Raw genomic sequence first — 17,783 nt, 5'->3', positions numbered from 1 at the left:
TTTAACAAAATGTTATCATTTAAAAACACAATGTTTCCTCCTAAGCAAACCCAGTACAGGATTTTAAATAGTATTGTTGGCATAAATTTAAAGCTGGGATTCGACTTCATCACAGTAAAGTAAAACTGCCTACAAATAACAGCGCAAGCTCATCTAGCCTGTATTCTCTTGGCATACACATATAATTGAATAATATGCAGACCTGAAAAATTAACCCCAGCTCTCTCAAACAATTGTAAAAAAAAAAAAATATGCTTTTTTTTTTTTTTTTTTAAATAGCGGTGTGCTGAAGGCCAAAAATAGTTTGTGTCCTTAAAGGGTTAAAACCTGTCTGATCCTTTTCACCTCCAACAAGAATTCCCAATAGACATTAGATTAAAAGATTAGATATATAAACGAATAGGTTAAAAAAATGGGACATTGTTCATAAACCATAAGGATGGTGTGATCACTGAATGTTACACAAGGTTAGGAAGAAACTGCGCTACATCACCGAGCAGCCGTCTTCCTAAATGGATAGTGGATAACACGGTACTTGGCTGCTCTCCAAAACGCCAGTAGAGAAATGAATGGACACAGCATATTTTTAATTATAAAACCCATTTACTAAAGGTGGATACTTTATTTAGAAGTAAAAAGCAGAGTTGCCAGCCTGACAAGTTTGTTAATTTAGAAGCTGTGAATCTAAACAGGTCTCTGCTTTACAAGTAGTGTTTGTCAGCATAAAAAGATGCTGGGAGTTGGGATTAATTTATACGCATGTACTTACTGCCTACCTAAACAACGGAATACCACATTTATGAACTGCTGCCATTCAGCTGTACTACAACATAGCAATAGCATAAAAAGAGTAGAAGCCAACACCATGTCTTGTAGCTTATGTGGGGCGATCTTTGGACAACGTCTTAATACAATTCGAACAATAAAGGCAGTGAATACCCATAATACTCCAATACCAGCTACATATTATGTAAAATAATCAGTGTTTGCATCTTTAACCCCTTAAGGACGCAGCCTAGTTTTGGCCGTAAGGCTCAGAGCCCATTTTTCAAATCGGACATATTTCACTTTATGTGGTAATAACGTCGGAATGCTTAAACCTATCCAAGCGATTCTGAGATTGTTTTCTCGTGACACATTGGGCTTCATGTTCGTGGTAAAATTTGGTCGATATATTCAGTGTTTATTGGTGAAAAATTGCAAAATGTAGAGAAAATTTTGAAAAAATATCATTTTTCAGAATTTAAATGCATCTGTTTGTAAAACAGACGGTTATACCACCCAAAATAGTTACTAGTTCACATTTCCCATATGTCTACTTTAGATTGGCATCGTTTTTTGAACATTCTTTTATTTTTCTTGGACGTTACAAGGCTTAGAACATAAACAGCAATTTCTCCTTTTTTTAAGAAAATTTCAAAAGCCTTTTTTTTAAGGTACCTCTTCAGTTCTGAAGTGGCTTTGAGGGGCCTATGTATTAGAAACCCCCATAAAACACCCCATTTTAAAAACTAGACCCCTCAAAGTATTCAAAACAGCATTTAGAAAGTTTTTTTAACCCTTCAGGCATTTCACAGGAATTAAAGTGGAGGTGAAATTACCAAATGTCATTTTTCTTGCCGAATTTCAATTTCATTAAATTTTTTTTCTGTAACACAGAAGGTTTTACCAGAGAAACACTACTAAATATGTATTGTCCAGATTCTGCAGTTTTTAGAAATGTCCCACATGTGGCTCTACTGCGCTCGTGGAATAAAACACAAGCCCTAGAATCAAGGAAGCACCTAGTGCATTTTGAGGCCTCTTTTTTATTAGAATATATTTTAGGCAGCATGCCAGGTTTGAAAAGGTGTTGAGGTGCCAAAACAGTAGGAATCCCCAAATAGTGACCCCATTTTGGAAACTACACCGCTCAAGGAATTCAAATATGGTTGTTGTTACAATTTTGACCGCAGTTTTTTCACAGCACCTATTTGAATTGGGCTGCGAAATGAAAAAAATGTCATTTTTTCCAATAAGATGTCATTTTTTATCAAAATTTCTTATTTTCACAGGGAACAAAATATCCCATTTTGTTGCCCAATTTTTCCTGAGTGCAGCAATACCCCATTTGTGGCGATAAACTGCCGTTTGGGCCAATGGGAGGGCTCAGAAGGAAAGGAGCGCTATTTGTTCTTTGGAGTCCAGATTTTGCTGGATTGGTTTTCGGGTGCCATGTCGCATTTGCAGAGCCCCAGAGGTATCAAAGCAATGGAAACCAACCAGAAATGACCCCATTTTGGAAACTACACCCCTCAAGGAATTGATTTATGGGTAATGTGACCATTTTGACCCCATAGTTTTTTCACAGAACTTATTTGAATTGGGCTGGGAATTAAAACAAAATTATTTTTTTCCAATAATATGTAGTTTTGGCTGAAAAGGTCTTATTTTCGCAAGAAACAAAATACCCCATTCTGTTGCGCAATTTGAGTGCCGCAATACCCCATTTGTGGTGATAAACTGCGGTTTGGGCCCATGGGAGGGCTCAGAAGAAAAAGGACCACCATTTGGCCTACTGGGGATTTTCTGGTGCGAAGTCATGTATGCAGAAGCCCCTGAGGTACCAGTACAGTTGAAACCCGCAAGAAGTGACCCCGTTTTAAAAACTACACCCTTAAGGCATTCATCTAGAGGTGTAGTGAGCATTTTGACCGGAGACCTACACCCCATAAACTGTAATGTGGGTTCTCCTGGGTACGGCAATACCCTACATGTGGCTGTGATCAGCTGCCTGGGCACACAGCAGGGCTCAGAGGGGAAAGACGAGGGGGGTAAGCTGTGCAGAGTACATCAGGGTAAGTAAAATTGGGGTAAATTATAAACCAAGGGATGTATGATCAATTTTAAAACACTCTTTCATACAGAGCTCTGGTTATTCAGGACACGTGTCACATTGATATATTGTGTCCTCCCTTATCCCCCTCTTATAGCAGACTTTGCACCTCTTGACTTTTTCCCTTCTTGCCAGTTTGGGGAACTTCTCCTGGAAAGTGTTGCCCTGGTACGCTGCGTGTGGCCTCGCTTCCAGAAGTACTGGGTGCCCCCTTCCTGGTCCCTAAAGATTAGGTTCTTGATAATCACCTCTTGAAATTCCAGGAAAGTTCCCGTCTGGCCTGCACATCGACGTAGCACGTACGCATTGTACAAAGCCATCTGTATGATGTGCCCGGCCAGCTTCTTATACCACACCGCATGGCGGTGTAGGGCTTCAGGACTTGATCTGACAAGTCCACCCCTCCCATGTACCTATTGTAGTCCAGGATGCAGTCTGGTTTGGGGGTCTCTGTACGGGTACCTGGGTACTGGTGTGGCCATGGATTGTCAATACAAGAACATCTCTCTTGTCCTTGACACACAATATGTTGCTGCTGGATTGTGCCCTGCTCTCACCCCTTCTGAGTGTTTGCCCAAGCAGAGTCTTAGGTAGGCCTCTCAGATTTCTTCTAGCAGTGCCGCATGCCGCAGGACTTCTGGAAGCGAGGCAGTTGAAGAGTGGGACGCTGGTATAAAAATTATCCAGGTAGAGGTGGTGACCCTGGTCCAGCAGTGGGTGCACCAAATCCCACACAATTTTTGCATTAACTCCCAGTAAGGAGGGGGCATTCTGGGGGCTGAATACTGCTGTCCTTCCCTTCATATATCCTAAATCTGTAAGTATACCCTGATGCACTCTCGCACAGCTTATACATCTTCACGCCATACCTTGCCCTCTTACCCGACATGTACTTGCGGAATTGAACCCTCCCTTTAAAATGTACCAAGGACTCATCAATAGAAATACACTTCTCAGGGCTGTATGCTTAGGAAAACCGGGCACTGAAACGGTCTAATAGGGGTCTCCGTTTATACAAACGGTCAAAACTGGGGTCATCTCGGGGTGCGCACGGCTCATTATCAGTATAATGTAAGAAGCGAAGTATTACCTAATTTATTTATTTTTTTAGGTTACAGTTCAGTGCTGAAGTTGCTTTGAGGGGTCTATATATTAGACACCCCCATCAAACACCCCATTTTAGAAACTAGAACCCTCAAAGTATTCACAACAGCTTTTAGAAAGTTTATGAACCCTTTAGGTGTTTCACAGGAATTTAGAGCAAAGTAGAGGGGAAATTTACATATTTTTTTTTCGTCAGAAAATCCACTTTATACCATTTTTTTATAACACAAAAGGATTTATCAGAGAAACGCAACTTAATACGTATTGCCCTGATTCTGCAGTTTTGAGAAATATCCCACATGTGGCCCGTGTGTGGCCCGTGTGTGGTAATGGACTGAAGCACCGGCCTCCGAAGCAAAGGAGCACCTAGTGGATTTGAGGCCTCTTTTTTATTAGGCACCATGTCCGGTTTGAAGAGGTCTTGTGGTGCCAAAACATTGGAAACCCCCCAAAAGTGACCCCATTTTGGAAACTAGACCCCTTGAGGAATTCATTGTAGTTTTCTTGAGGTGCATGCGGCTTTTTGATCAGTTTTTATTCTATTTTTAGGTGGCGGTGACTAAAAAACAGCAATTCTACTATTGTTTTTTTATTCTATTTTTTTTTTGCAGCATTCACCATGCGCTATAAATGACATATTCACTTTATTCTGCGGGGCGATACGATTACGGCGATACCATATGTTTATAGTTTTTTTTTATGTCTTATGGCGTTTGCACAATAAAATACATTTTGTAAAAAATCATTCACTTTTTGTGTTACCTTATTCTAAGAGCCATAACGTTTTTATTTGTACATCAATAAAGCCGTACGAGGACTTATTTTTTGCGTAACGAACTGTAGTTTCGATCAGTACCATTTTTAGGTACATGTGACTTTTTGATCTCTTTTATTCCATATTTTGGGAGTTGAAGTGACCAAACAATTGTGATTGTGGTACGGTTTATTATTATTTTCTTTTACAGCGTTCACCGTGCGGGATAAATAACGAAATAATTTTGTAGCTCAGGCCGTTACGGACACGATGATACCAATTATGTAGAGTTTATTAATAAAAATATATAAACAAATAAAGGACTGATAAGGTAAAAAGGGGGATTTTTACTTTTAATACGTTTATTTTCTTATTTTCACACATTTTTTTTTTACTTTATTACTTTCTCCCACTAGGGAACTTGAGGGCAGGAGGCCCTGATCGCTATTCTAATACACTGCACTACATGCGTAGTCTACCACCCTACTAGGGCTCTACGTTCTGCCAACGACCTTAGATTAAAATCCTCCATAATCCGAACCTCCCACTCCCGTCTCCAGGATTTCTCTCGTGCTGCACCCGTCCTCTGGAATGCGCTACCCCAGACAATCAGATTAATTCCCAATATCCACAGTTTTAAACGTGCCCTGAAAACACATCTATTTAGACAGGCCTATAACATTCCCTAATCTGACTCCTTTCCATGGCCCTCCTTTTAGATTAGTCATCAGAATAATGTTCCCTCACACTCCTCCTCTTCATGTCCGTCATACACGGATACTGGCTGGTGACCGGCTCATGCAGCTTTATGTTACCACCGCATGTGTATATAAAAATGGCCGGACCATTGTACAGAACAAACACTATTACACTTTGTGTCTCCCTTATGTCCTCATAGATTGTAAGCTCTTGCGAGCAGGGTCCTCACTCCCCAGGTTTGAATTGTAAATGAACTTTGTCACTATGTAATGTCTGATATTGTTTGTTTCAGGTTTCCCTCTAAATTGTAAATTGCTGCGTAATATGTTGGCGCTATATAAATAAAGATTATTATTATTACTCACTGACAGCAAGCATAGTGGGTCCTGACTTTGTCAGGACCCACTAGGCTTCCGTCTATGGCATAGCCGGACGCCATTGTTTGGTGTCCGGTTGCCATAGTCACCATCGCCGGCCGCTATCGTGTAGCAGGCCGGCGATGGCAGCTTAACCCCTAAAAAGCAGCGAATCTCTATTGAACGCGGCTTTTAAGGGGTTAATCAACGGGGACACCGCGATCGGTCCCCGCTGTAGGAACCGTGACAGCTGCTGTACGAGACAGCAGCTGTCACAGCTCCTGTATGTGTCGGGAGGACGGCCGAAACGGCCGTTACTCCCGAGACGTACTATTAGGTCATGGAGCGCGAACGATACAGCTACCATGACCTAATAGTACGTCCAGGAGCGGGAGGGGGTTAAGACACGGACATCCCTGTTAGCAGTGATGGATCACGAACACCACAAAAGAGTCTATAACTGGGAGGTAGTGGACAACTGCTTTTCTACCACCCTAACCAATTCTCAGTGTCTGAAAAATGTACTACAAAGAATTATAGCAGTGCATATAAACCTTGAATTAAAAGGGCACTGGGGCCACTTTGCAGGGCACATATTTAAAGAAGACCTGTCACTAGGTCACATAAGTTGAATTAGTCAACAGTGGGCCATATCTCTGGAACTAAAGAAGGGGGGGGGGTGTGGTGTTTGGAGCGCGCTCACGCGCTGAGCACGCTCCATGTGCTGCGGGAGTCGGCTGTGTTTTACAGCTGACACCCGGGACTAACAGCCGGGAGCAGCGACTGCACTGTTCCTGGCTGTTTAACCCCTCAAATGCTGTAGTCACATGCGACCGCAGCATCTGAGGCGCCCCCCTCGCAACGAGATTGGGGGGGGGTGAAGATAGTTGTTATGGCAGCCCAGGTGCCTAATGAAGTCCCCCAGGGCTGCCTTCACTCTGCCTCTGCTAAGCACTGCCTGTGCTTAGGCCAGGTCTTAACAGATGCCTGTGAAAATGACGATGCATTGTACCAGCGATCTGACGATCGGTGGTTCAAGTCCCCTGGGGGAAATAAAATGTGTAAAAATAAGTGATAACGTTTCTAGTAGTGCAAAATAAAATGAAATGAAATAAAATAAAAAAACGCATTTTTCCTCTAAAGTAATGTAAAATAAAAATAGTAAACAAAATTGGTATCGCTGTGTCCGTAAAAGTATGAACTATTACAATATAGTTATTTAATGCGCACAGTGAACGCCGTATAAAATAAATATTGTAAACCGACAAAAACTGCAGTTTTTTGGGTCACCTTAGCTCCCAAATTTTTTTTGATAAAAAGTGATCAAAAAGTCATATGTACCAACAAATGGTGCCAATAAAAACTACAGCTCATCCCGCAAAAAAATAAGCCCTCAGACCGCTCCATGCACGGAAAAATAAAAAAAAGTTATGGCTCTCAGAATGTGTCTTTATTTTTTTAAAGTAGTGAAATATAAAAAAAAATAAAAAATCCCTGTAATCGTATTGAGCCACAGAATAAAGTTGTTGTTTTTACCACACAATGAAGGAGGTAAAAACGGAACCCAAAATATAATGGAGGAATCGCAGTTTTTTCCAATTTCAGCCCACAAATAATTTTTTTTCAGCTTCAGAGTACATTATATGGTACTTTAAATGCTACCAATAGAAAATACGACTCCTCCCTGCAAAATATAAGCCCTCACATCACTCTATTGACGGAAAAATAAAGACGCTATGGCTCTTGGAAGGCGGGAAGTGAAAAACGAAAAATCAAACGGCTCGGACCTTAAGGGGTTAAACTATAAAAAAACAAAAAACCTGAATCTATATTATTACCCTTTTAAGTCAACACCAGCTGGGAAAAATATATTAGCTACGTGCACTGCCCTGCCATATGTCCACATATTCAAATCCAATCTACAAACAATAGTGCCATCTGCGTGTCCTCCCAGTGCTTGTTTGCGGAGCAGTTTGGACAACATACCTTTTCTCTGTTGCTGTGAGCAGTTAGAGACCTTTGAGTTGCCCCTCGCAGAGCTGTTCTGTAATTGTAGAAATTGCTTGAAGGATCCATTTGATGCTGTAGGGAAAAAAAAAAAGAAAGCCCTTAGTTTTTTATATATAGGATGGAAAGATTGAATTGTTTCTAAAGTGTTCTTCTATATGGTCTCACTACCATATAAGATATTACATAAGCACCACATACCTCCAAAATATCAAACTTGGCAGTCTTGACTTTTGCCCATGTTTTCTTCAGCCGAGAAACGGGACTCATGTTCATTCCAGCTGTATCAAGTAGAAAATATATGTTATAAATGATATACAGGAGTATCGCAAGATATTTTACTCTTATTGCATATTTACAAAAAAGTAATACATCAGAGTTTATATGTATCGTAGTTGCATAGGATTTCATTTATACGAAGTCAGTTGCAAACTGCACTTCATAACACTTGCTACATTACATAGCAAAAATCTACATAAAATATTGAGTAACTTTGTAAATACTATGCATTAAGGGCTATGTATACCTGGCACCAATTTTAAATTGTAGGTGTGCTTATCCAATAATATGTAGAGCTAAGTTCAGAATTCTGCTTGTTTCCAGTTACCAGTAAAATGAAGGAGCATGCAACAGCGGAGTAGAAATACACTGCTGTCTGTTTCCAAGGGCAACCAGCAGAATTCTAAAAAGCAGCAATATATATATGAATGAAAAAAGACAAAAACAAATAACTTTATCAGAGTTATACGGTCCGTATGTCGGCCGCATTTTCCAGACCGAACACACTGCAGGGAGCCGGGCTCCTAGCATCATAGTTATCTATGACGCAAGGGTCACTGCCTCTCCGCGGAAAACATGATTACAGTACGGGACAGTTGTCCCGCAGCGAGGCAGGGACTCGTAGCATCAGTTATCTATGATGCTATGAGCACGGCTCCCTGCAGTGTGTTCAGTCCGGGAAACGTGGCCGACATACGAACCGTATATCACGGACCGAACACGCTCATGTGAATCCGGCCTAACAGCGGGTAGCATGATATAGTGAACATTGTTTATTCTAAGGCGCGCAGCAGGTTCCCTTTAGACAAGATGCACTGTAGAAAGGCAAGTGATGCGCTACAACAAAAGCCACAATGTGCGGTCTTACGGTTACCAAGCTTACATGCTCTACACTGCCATTTACTATTTGACATGCATTTCTTTTGCACGGTTAAGAGAGAACCCAGGCGCCAGGTAGCCAATGCGCTTAGAAACTTGCTACTGGCTCTAGCTTTTTTCAGCAGTTTACTTTTGAGATCTATGGCAGTTTTTATTGCTGGGCCACTAAAAATATAAAAAAAAACTGCCAAAATTGCCTCCCATTGATTTCAATGGGAGGTGGAGGCGCACTTTATGGCAAAACCGCTCGCATTTTTTTCCTTTGCCTGTTGAAGACACAGGTAAAAAAATGCGACAAAAAAAAATAAAATAGGTGGCAAAAAAAAAAAAAAAAAGTCTGTGATGCTAAATCACTTCAAAAAAATAAATAAGCTACAAGAAAAAAACAACACTGAGCAGATTTTTACAGGCAGAATTTTCTGCATGCAAAAATCTCAGTGTGAAGGGGGCCTTAGAAATTTATGGTATAGGACCCGCACATATAATTGAGAATGGACTCCTCCCGACACCCGGTGCGGCAGCCGCTGACCGCAGAATCCATGCAGGGACTAGTGGAGAGAGGGTCGCACGCGAGAGCTGGAACCCGCCTCTATCAGACATTTATGGCATATCCTGTGGATATGCCATAAATGTCTAAGATCGGAAATCCCTTATTGATGATTTTTAAATTTGGGTTCACAAACGGACGTACTTACAAATTATTGCCATCAAAGAGTTAAAATTTCCAATGTTGAAACACTCCCGAGCTACATCAATAAAGAACTCAATGATCCTGGCTCTGTGTTTCTTCTTAACAGGCTGCAGAGAAAAGTAAAATTAGTTCTGAAAACACAATCTAAGGCCCCCTGCACATGACCGTGCCCGTAATCACGAGCCATGATTACGGCCACAGACAGCCGCCCGCATTTTCAGCCCGTGCTCCCATACAAAGTATGGGAGCACGGTCCGTAATAAGCAAAAGGATAGGACATGTCCTGTCTTTTGCTGAGGCTTTCTACGGCCCGGACACCTTCCCGTAAATATACAGGAAGGTGTCCGGTCAATAGAAGTGAACAGGGCCGTAATTACGGCTGAATTCTACGGTCGTGTGCATGGGGCCAAGCAAAAGAGTTATTTTACAACCAAATCTGGTTCTTACCATGCAGATCTCTGTTGCTACAAGGTAACTGAGCCGGTTGAACCACTCCACATAGGCTTCTAGATTGCGCGTCTTCTTTCGGTCACTGAAACAGTTCTTAAAACAAATGAAAGTTTTTATTATTATAATCATCATCAGCTTTGTCTTATTATGTGATGTCATACATCTTGTTTTTGAGAAGATAGATGCATTACCTCATTGTTATCTAATGGATCCTTCTGCACAAAAGCTTGCACAAACTCCTCTGGTCCAATATAACTTAGTCTCTCCTATAATACAAGCAACTATGTTAGAAGTACAGCACAGAAATAGCACTTTTCACCAAGCATTACATGCGCTTGTTACTTACCAGCTCTATGTGGGTTAGCTGCTGAGCTAACGTATAAGGGTCACTACAGACACTGATGATGTCTCTCTGTATGGACTGTGGCTTGCTCTTCAAGGTTGCCATACGATCAGCACTTTGGGCATTGATTTTTGCAATAAGTTCTTCATACTGACTCAATGCAGCTAGCTTCCGAATGAGATTTTGTATAATCTGTTGAACATTTTTCCTGTACATCTGGGAAAAAACCAAACAAACAAACAAACAATGTAACCAGCGTAAAGGTAATAGTCATCTTAAAAACAAAAACAATGGACAAAATCATGTCCTTCGCTTAAAAGGCATCTCCATACAGAAATATTTTGCTTTGGAAAGTAGATCCCCATACAAACAGCAAAAAAATCCTCAATGTAGAATAAAGAGGGAGCAACAATGAGAAGTGCTTCTTCCCTTTAAGGCTGTGATGGATATAGCTTTTTTGAAGAAAAAACAAAAACAAAAAAAACACTGATAGAAAGACAATAACAGGAATGACAGTGGTGACACTTTCCCTTTAAAGCTCTCTAGTAGTAGATGTGACACTTTGGAAGCTTTCGATTTTTGAGTTACTTATTTAAATAAACAAGCTCGCCACTGATGCCCGCCAATGAATCATGCAGAAGTTATTTTGTTACAGTCTTGGCATGGTTTGTCCCAGCTTAGGAACTTCAGTCCATAGGTCCACAGCGTGCTGTCCGTGTGCTTTGCTACTGCTCGGCTTGCCTGTTAAATTGGTACTGAAAAAGGGTTTAAGAAGAAGAATTTCCCACAAGGACCTGCTGCCCCACACCGTGCTGTAATGGTCAAACTGTATTCCCTTTATAGCAAAGGGAATGGAAGTGGTTTTTCCAAGGGGATTAGTAAACCACCCATACACATCAGATTCAGGTCAGTGGATTTTGCCATTCTCTGTCGTAGAAATAACAAAGTTTTGGAAGAGAGCAATAAGTCCTTAGTATATTGTTCTCTCCCAGCTGCTTCTTACCCGCCAGTGACACACAAGGAAGTGGCTGCCTGAAAATAAGCACAACTGATAGATGATCCATCTATATAACATATACTTCCAGAGGAACAAGGTTCTGTTGTATGGCAAAACCGAACAGAAAACCTTCTAACAGGCGCCCTTCCTGTGCTTTGCAGTAGTCGAGTTAAAGGTCTGTTTGGGTCCCTTAAGTAGTTACTCATCACCTTAATCTGACAGATTTATCCTGTGCTGGTTCCTCCCAAAGCAATAAAAAAAACAAAAAAAAATAAAACCACCACACACACACACGTTTCATATCTTGTATTGATGGTCAAATATATATGAAACAGCTATAGGACAATTGGAATAAGTGGCTGCATACTTTTAAAGTGTACCTTTATTTAAAACAAACTTTTGACAAGTCCGGAGTGGTAATCAGTGGGGAAGGTGGCCAACAGGGGCCACGTAAGCGAGCGCCGAACAACGCGACAGCTGATCGGCGCTAGTTTGCTCCTTTCATACAGAGTAATGATTGATTATGTATAGGGACAAGCGATTGTTACTTAGATCGCTCGTCCCCATACATTTTCATCATGTCGGCAGCGCATCTCCCGGTTTACGTGGGAGATGTCTGATGCCGACAACGATAGTTTTTAATGCTGCATAAAAAAAACAGATCAGACGATTAATGCTCGTTTGCCCGATCATTGGCCCGTGTAACAGGGCCTTAAAGAGGATCTGTCACCAGTTTATTAATTCCCTATCTCCTAACTAATCTAATAGGCGCTTTGATGCACTGCTGTGGATGAGAGTCGTCCATTACGGCTGGAGGCGATGAAGGGACCACCTACTTGGAGCAACACTGAATCGCTGTGGTGAAGGACCTGCGGCCGGATGTGACAAAACCGCGTGATCTCGCGATTGAAGCAGAGATCACGCTGGTCTGTTAAGAGGAGAACTGTATGATGCGGATTGGACAGCATCATACAGTTTTCTTTACACCGCCCAGGGTGAAAATAAAATGTAACCTCCTATTTGGCTATTAGAGCCAAAGTAGCATATGTATAAAAATGAACATAACTTTCAAAATAATAAAAGTTTTTTGAAAACAGATCCCACTGTAGTTAACAGCAGCAAAGTGCCTATTAGATTAGTTAGGAGATAGGAATTTAATAAACTGGAGTCTCTATAAGACTACAATGACAGGGCAAAATAACTTTCGCTGAGGACGTCGCCCTTTCAGCAGCAGAGGATTTGTTGAAATTTACCTCCACTTGTGATCTTCCGCCCAACCTGACATTGGGCTCCTGAATACCAATGTTTTTGTTTTTTTATGTATGTTGGTAGCTAGCTGTGTGAATACCTTTTGTTTTAGGAATAGCCTGTGAATGATCTGAAGTACTTTATTTATAATCACGCCAACTAACATACTACCTAAATCATGTTTACATCTACAGATCCTCTCCAAAATTAATAGCTAAAAATTGTTTAAATACTTAGTGTTCTCATCACAATAGGATCCATATCCATCAATACATACAGTACACAAATACAGTGTGAGCCTGTTTTTATTGCCTACAATAAGTCACCTGGGTTTCATGGAATGGATGATAGAGAAAATCACATTACTGCAGGTATCTAAAAACAGGTTGGTTTATTTGGGGATTTTTTTTCTCAAAGTTACAAATCAGGAAATGTATAGTACAATTTTCCTAACAGGCAAGGAGCTCACGTGAGGTCATTCCCATGTGATGAAGCCGTTCAGTGTGACACAAGGTTACGGAGGTCTCAGTGAACTCAATGTACTGTATTAATCTGTTGAGAGCTATGCATTATTTATTGCATTCAACCCTGTGCAGTGACACATGCTTACTGACTGGCCTGAAAGATCTTGCTAACTAATGCTTGTTTACATGGCAGCTTAGCAGTAAAAGCGGAGTTTAGAATCAGAGTTCTCAAAAACGTGGTCTTCCATGCACAAAAGAATGTTTCATACATGATGATAAAAACCTACTCTAAACAAATTGCATACCTCATCTCCATGTGTGATGCAGTGTGCTGTATCTTTTAGATTTCTCATCATCCTCTCATCTCTGAAATCATAAGGGAAGGTTTCTGTCCACTCGGTCAGCAACTGAAGGATTTTGGGAGCAATCTTCTTCACGTGATTCTGTGGATTTCCATATAATAAAATGATTGCACGGGAACAACTATTTCCTCATAAACAGGTTTATTCAATATAGGAGAAGGAGACAAGTCACTGACAGACTCAGTGTTTAGAGTCCCCTTTGAGGAACAGTTGGGCTGCCCCTATACACATTAAATAGTAGTCGGCAGCTTAAGGCTATGTTCACACAGGGTATTTTGCCGAGTTTTTTGACGCGGAAACCGCGTCGCAAAACTCAGCAGAAACGGCCCGAGAACGCCTCCCATTGATTTCAATGGGAGGCGTCAGCGTCTTTTTCCCGCGAGCAGTAAAACTGCCTCGCGGGAAAAAGCAGCGACATGCCCTATCTTCGGACGCTTCCGCCTCCGACCTCCCATTGACTTCAATGGGAGGCAGGAGAAAGCGTATTTCTCGCTGTTTTATGCCCGCGGCGCTCAATGGTCGCGGGCGAAAAACGGTGCGATAATTGCCGCGAAAATCGGCGTGCAGGGAGAGGAATATCTGCCTCAAAGTTCCAAACGGAATTTTGAGGCAGATATTCCTCCCCCAAAATACTCCGTGTGAACATAGCCTAAAGGAGGTCTTACACCTCCCGACATGGGCTGTATAAATGAACACCGATCAACGAGACAGGGCGTTGATTGGCGCTCGGTGGCTCCATTTACAAGGTGATACTTATGGGGACAAGCGCTCATTACTCCAATCGCTCGTCCCAATACATTTCTATCATGTCGGCAGTGTGTCTCCCTGTTTAGAGAGATGTGCTGCTGACCAGTGTAAAAGGGCCCTAAAACTATGGAAATTTGACTACAGCATAAGGCTACATTCAGACGAGCGTGTTCGATTTGCGCGCATACAAAACGCTGCGTTTCTTCTGCATTTCACGTCCGTGCACCATCAGTGTGCGTTGCGTATTGGCATCAATGTGCTTTGCGTGTGGCATGCGTTTTTCACGTCCGTGCAAGCAGTTTTCTTTTTCCTTATTTCTCTGTAACTGATGCGTGTAACACGGGCAGAACATGGATGTCGTCCGTGTGCTGTCCGTGGTTTTCAAGCACCCATAGATTTCAATGGGCAATTAGGTGTGCAAATTTAGGACATGAAGTGCGTTTCACACAACTGACACTCACTGTGTGATAACTCACGCGTGTCTGAATAGCCCAATTGAAATGAATGGGTCCGCGTGCTGCGAGTTATTTCAACGCACGGCCCACGGACGAGGAACACGCTCGTCTGAATGAGCCCTAAAGTTGTATAGAAAGTGAAATAGCATTGTTTCCCTGATTAACCCAATCAATCTTTACCAATCTACATGGTTGCCATACAGAAATAGCTATTGTTTAACCATCCTGAGACCTAGGCGTCATCTCTTACCTTATCAGTTCCTGGTTCATTTAGCCTTTGCTGCTCTACACAAACATGACAGACTTTAGTCATTAATTCAAACGGATGAATGAAAAGGCGAGAACTGAGGAGGAAGGTGAAGATGTATGTTCTCTGAAAGGGAAAAACAATAGAAGGTTAAATAAATGTATGAATCTTATCAAATAAACAAACATACACAAAAGGTTTTTACAGCAAGAATCCTCATGTAAGGCTTCGTTCACATCTGCGTCAGGGTTCCATTCCGACGTCGCATCGGAACTTCACGTCAGAATGGGACCGGGACTGAAACAAACGGAAACCATAGGATTTCAATGGTGACGGATCCAGTGCCAATGGTTTCCGCATGTCTCAGTTGTGTAAGGGTTCCGTCGTTTTGATCGACAACGCTATTCATTCTATCAAAATGACGGAACCCTTACGCAACCGAGACATACGGAAACCATTGGCACTGGATCCGTCACCATTGAAATCAACGGTGATGCAAACGGAAACCTATGGTTTACGTTTATTTCTGTCAGGGTTCCGTTCTGACGGGAAGCTCCGACGGAACACCAGAACGGAACCCGGACGCAGGTGTGAACGAGGACAAAGGGCTCAGACGAGCGTGTCCCTCGTCTGTGTGCTGCCCGTAGAATTAACGGACAGCACAGGGACCCATGCAAGTTGATAGGGCTGCGTGATTTTTCACGTAGCGAGTGTCCGTTGCGTAAAACTCACTGCATGCCCTATATTGGTCTGTTTTTGCGGACGTTGTTGCCCATTGAAGCCTATGGGTGCGTGAAAAATACCAACAGCACGCGTACGACATCCGTGTGCTGCCCATGTTTCACGCATCAGGTGCTAAAGAAATGCAGAGAAATAAAAAAAAATAAAAAAAGAAGTGCTTGCAGAGGAGAACAACGGACGTGAAAAACGGATGCCACACGGACATGAAATACGGTCCGTTTCTTGGCGCACGCAAATCAGACACGCTTGTATGAACGTAGCCTAAATTGTTACTACAAACTCTACCCAGATAATATTATTAATGAAATAACCAAAATGTGTACACAAATGTCTACTCAAACCTAAATCATAGTACAAGGGAACATTACGACTTCTAACAACTTGTATTGGACAGATCGGCTAGGTAAAATAGACAACATTTGACCAGGATTATATTAGTGATCAGTCTGGCTACATAGAATCAAGAAGGATGCCTTGTTGCCCACACATTTAGAGTTCTTTCCCAATGGAAATTATCGTATTTATTTTTGTGCTTTAATGAATGAAAAAGCCACATACACAGAGCCAATAACTGCCCCTGTTTTCCAGCCCAACTGCATCTCTGTTGACACAACATTTTGTGTGTACATTCAGCATATGGCCTGGAGATCCTTCTGACGCAAAGATAAGCTATCTGGAAGTTTCCTGTGCTGAAAAAGTTTCCGACGTCAGCATCGACGGTGTGAAATTGCATGCTTGACAACAGATTTATATTCAGCTTGCTTCAACTTACATCCGGATAGTAATCGACACTGGGCACCAAGTGCTGGATGAGTGCTTCAAGAGATCCAGACAGCAAGCTGTTATCTTGATAGTACAGCTCAGAACAACTCTCTTCTTTGGACTGATACAAGTTCCGGTTGAAAGTACCGCTGTCAAACATGGCTACTATACTTGGAGTTTGTGGCATTCTCTCCTGAAAAACAAAGAATAAAAAGAAATAAACCTATAGGAACTACATGTCCAATTATTTTTGCTTTAATATATCTTCGCTGGACCTCAAGCATTCACATACATTTTATTTAGAATTTCTGAATATATAAAAAAGGAAAAACAAGCTTAAAATAACATAAAAAAATGAAAATACACACTGATATGTAATAGCATCTAACCCCCGAGCACCTTTTTGTTTTCATTTCTAATGGAACAGATGCAGCCCCCCACCCACTTTTATGATGTGGGTTTCTAAAAGAAGCTCAGTTTGTATGGTGGACAATACCAGAAAGCAGACATCTGATCATAGGAACCTGGAGTGAAGTGACAGCCTGCCGTTAAGTATTTCCTTCCATCTGTACAGCATATCTCTCCACAAAGAATGTTACAATAAGTGCTTGGTGGGGGAAGACTAATAAGTTATTAGCCGGATTCCTGGGGACACACTTTTAGCTTCTGGCAGCAAAGCCAAACAAAAGACGAATTCAGATCTACTCAAGAATGAGAAGGCTCAGCGAGTAAACAATGAGAAAGGCCCAAAGTCCAGAATTCACAACTGTAGAGCTGCTGGGACCTCAGCCTCCATTCTTCTCCTACAAACTAATATTTGCATTCAAATCAGAGAATGGCTCATGGCCATTTCTAGAAACGAAGTTGTGTTCTACGTCTGCTCAGCTGTGCAAAGGGGTTTGAAAATAACAGCACACGTGTCACAGGTTAGCAGAGCACAGACGTACCACGATATAATGTGTCCAAGTGCTTTTTTTTTAATTTATAGCCAGACAGTGTCAGAGCCAAGTATGTAGCTAGAAAAAATAGGAAGAATGGGCCATTTCTTAAGATTAGACAGCTGGGGAATGGGGGCAAGGCAGTCTGAGTGGTAGTAAGGGTATGTTCACACGGCCTATTTACGGACGTAAATCGGGCGGTTTTGCCCCGAATTACGCCCGAAAATAGCGCCTCAATAGTGCTGACAAACATCTGCCCATTGAAAGCAATGGGCAGACGTTTGTCTGTTCACACGAGGCGTAATTTACGCACCGCTGTCAAAAGACGGCGCGTAAATAGACGCCCGCGTCAAAGAAGTGACCTGTCACTTCTTTGGCCGTAATT

The 17,783-nt window shown here is 41.8% G+C and overlaps 1 protein-coding gene and 1 long non-coding RNA gene across 3 annotated transcripts in view; one reads left to right on the top strand and one right to left on the bottom strand.

The window, feature by feature from the left end:
* RASGEF1B (RasGEF domain family member 1B) overlaps positions 1-17,783 on the bottom strand; it is a 456,059-nt gene that overhangs the window by 5,701 nt on the left and 432,575 nt on the right. For both annotated transcript variants that reach the window (XM_075861356.1, XM_075861366.1), the window contains 9 exons: positions 16,471-16,653; positions 14,961-15,083; positions 13,452-13,589; positions 10,441-10,653; positions 10,286-10,360; positions 10,092-10,187; positions 9,649-9,751; positions 7,997-8,076; positions 7,775-7,870 (listed from right to left, as the gene is read on the bottom strand). In XM_075861356.1, the coding sequence (XP_075717471.1) occupies positions 7,775-7,870; positions 7,997-8,076; positions 9,649-9,751; positions 10,092-10,187; positions 10,286-10,360; positions 10,441-10,653; positions 13,452-13,589; positions 14,961-15,083; positions 16,471-16,653 (1,107 nt within the window). The remainder of the gene's footprint in view (positions 1-7,774; positions 7,871-7,996; positions 8,077-9,648; positions 9,752-10,091; positions 10,188-10,285; positions 10,361-10,440; positions 10,654-13,451; positions 13,590-14,960; positions 15,084-16,470; positions 16,654-17,783) is intronic.
* LOC142759316 (uncharacterized) lies at positions 11,105-16,692 on the top strand. Its single transcript, XR_012883122.1, has 2 exons — positions 11,105-11,343; positions 16,332-16,692. It is a non-coding gene; the product is annotated as an uncharacterized LOC142759316 (long non-coding RNA).

Source organism: Rhinoderma darwinii, chromosome 1 (genome assembly GCF_050947455.1).
Source record: "Rhinoderma darwinii isolate aRhiDar2 chromosome 1, aRhiDar2.hap1, whole genome shotgun sequence".
Classification (NCBI taxonomy): Eukaryota; Metazoa; Chordata; class Amphibia; order Anura; family Rhinodermatidae; genus Rhinoderma; species Rhinoderma darwinii.
This window is presented reverse-complemented; position numbering and strand designations above follow the sequence as displayed.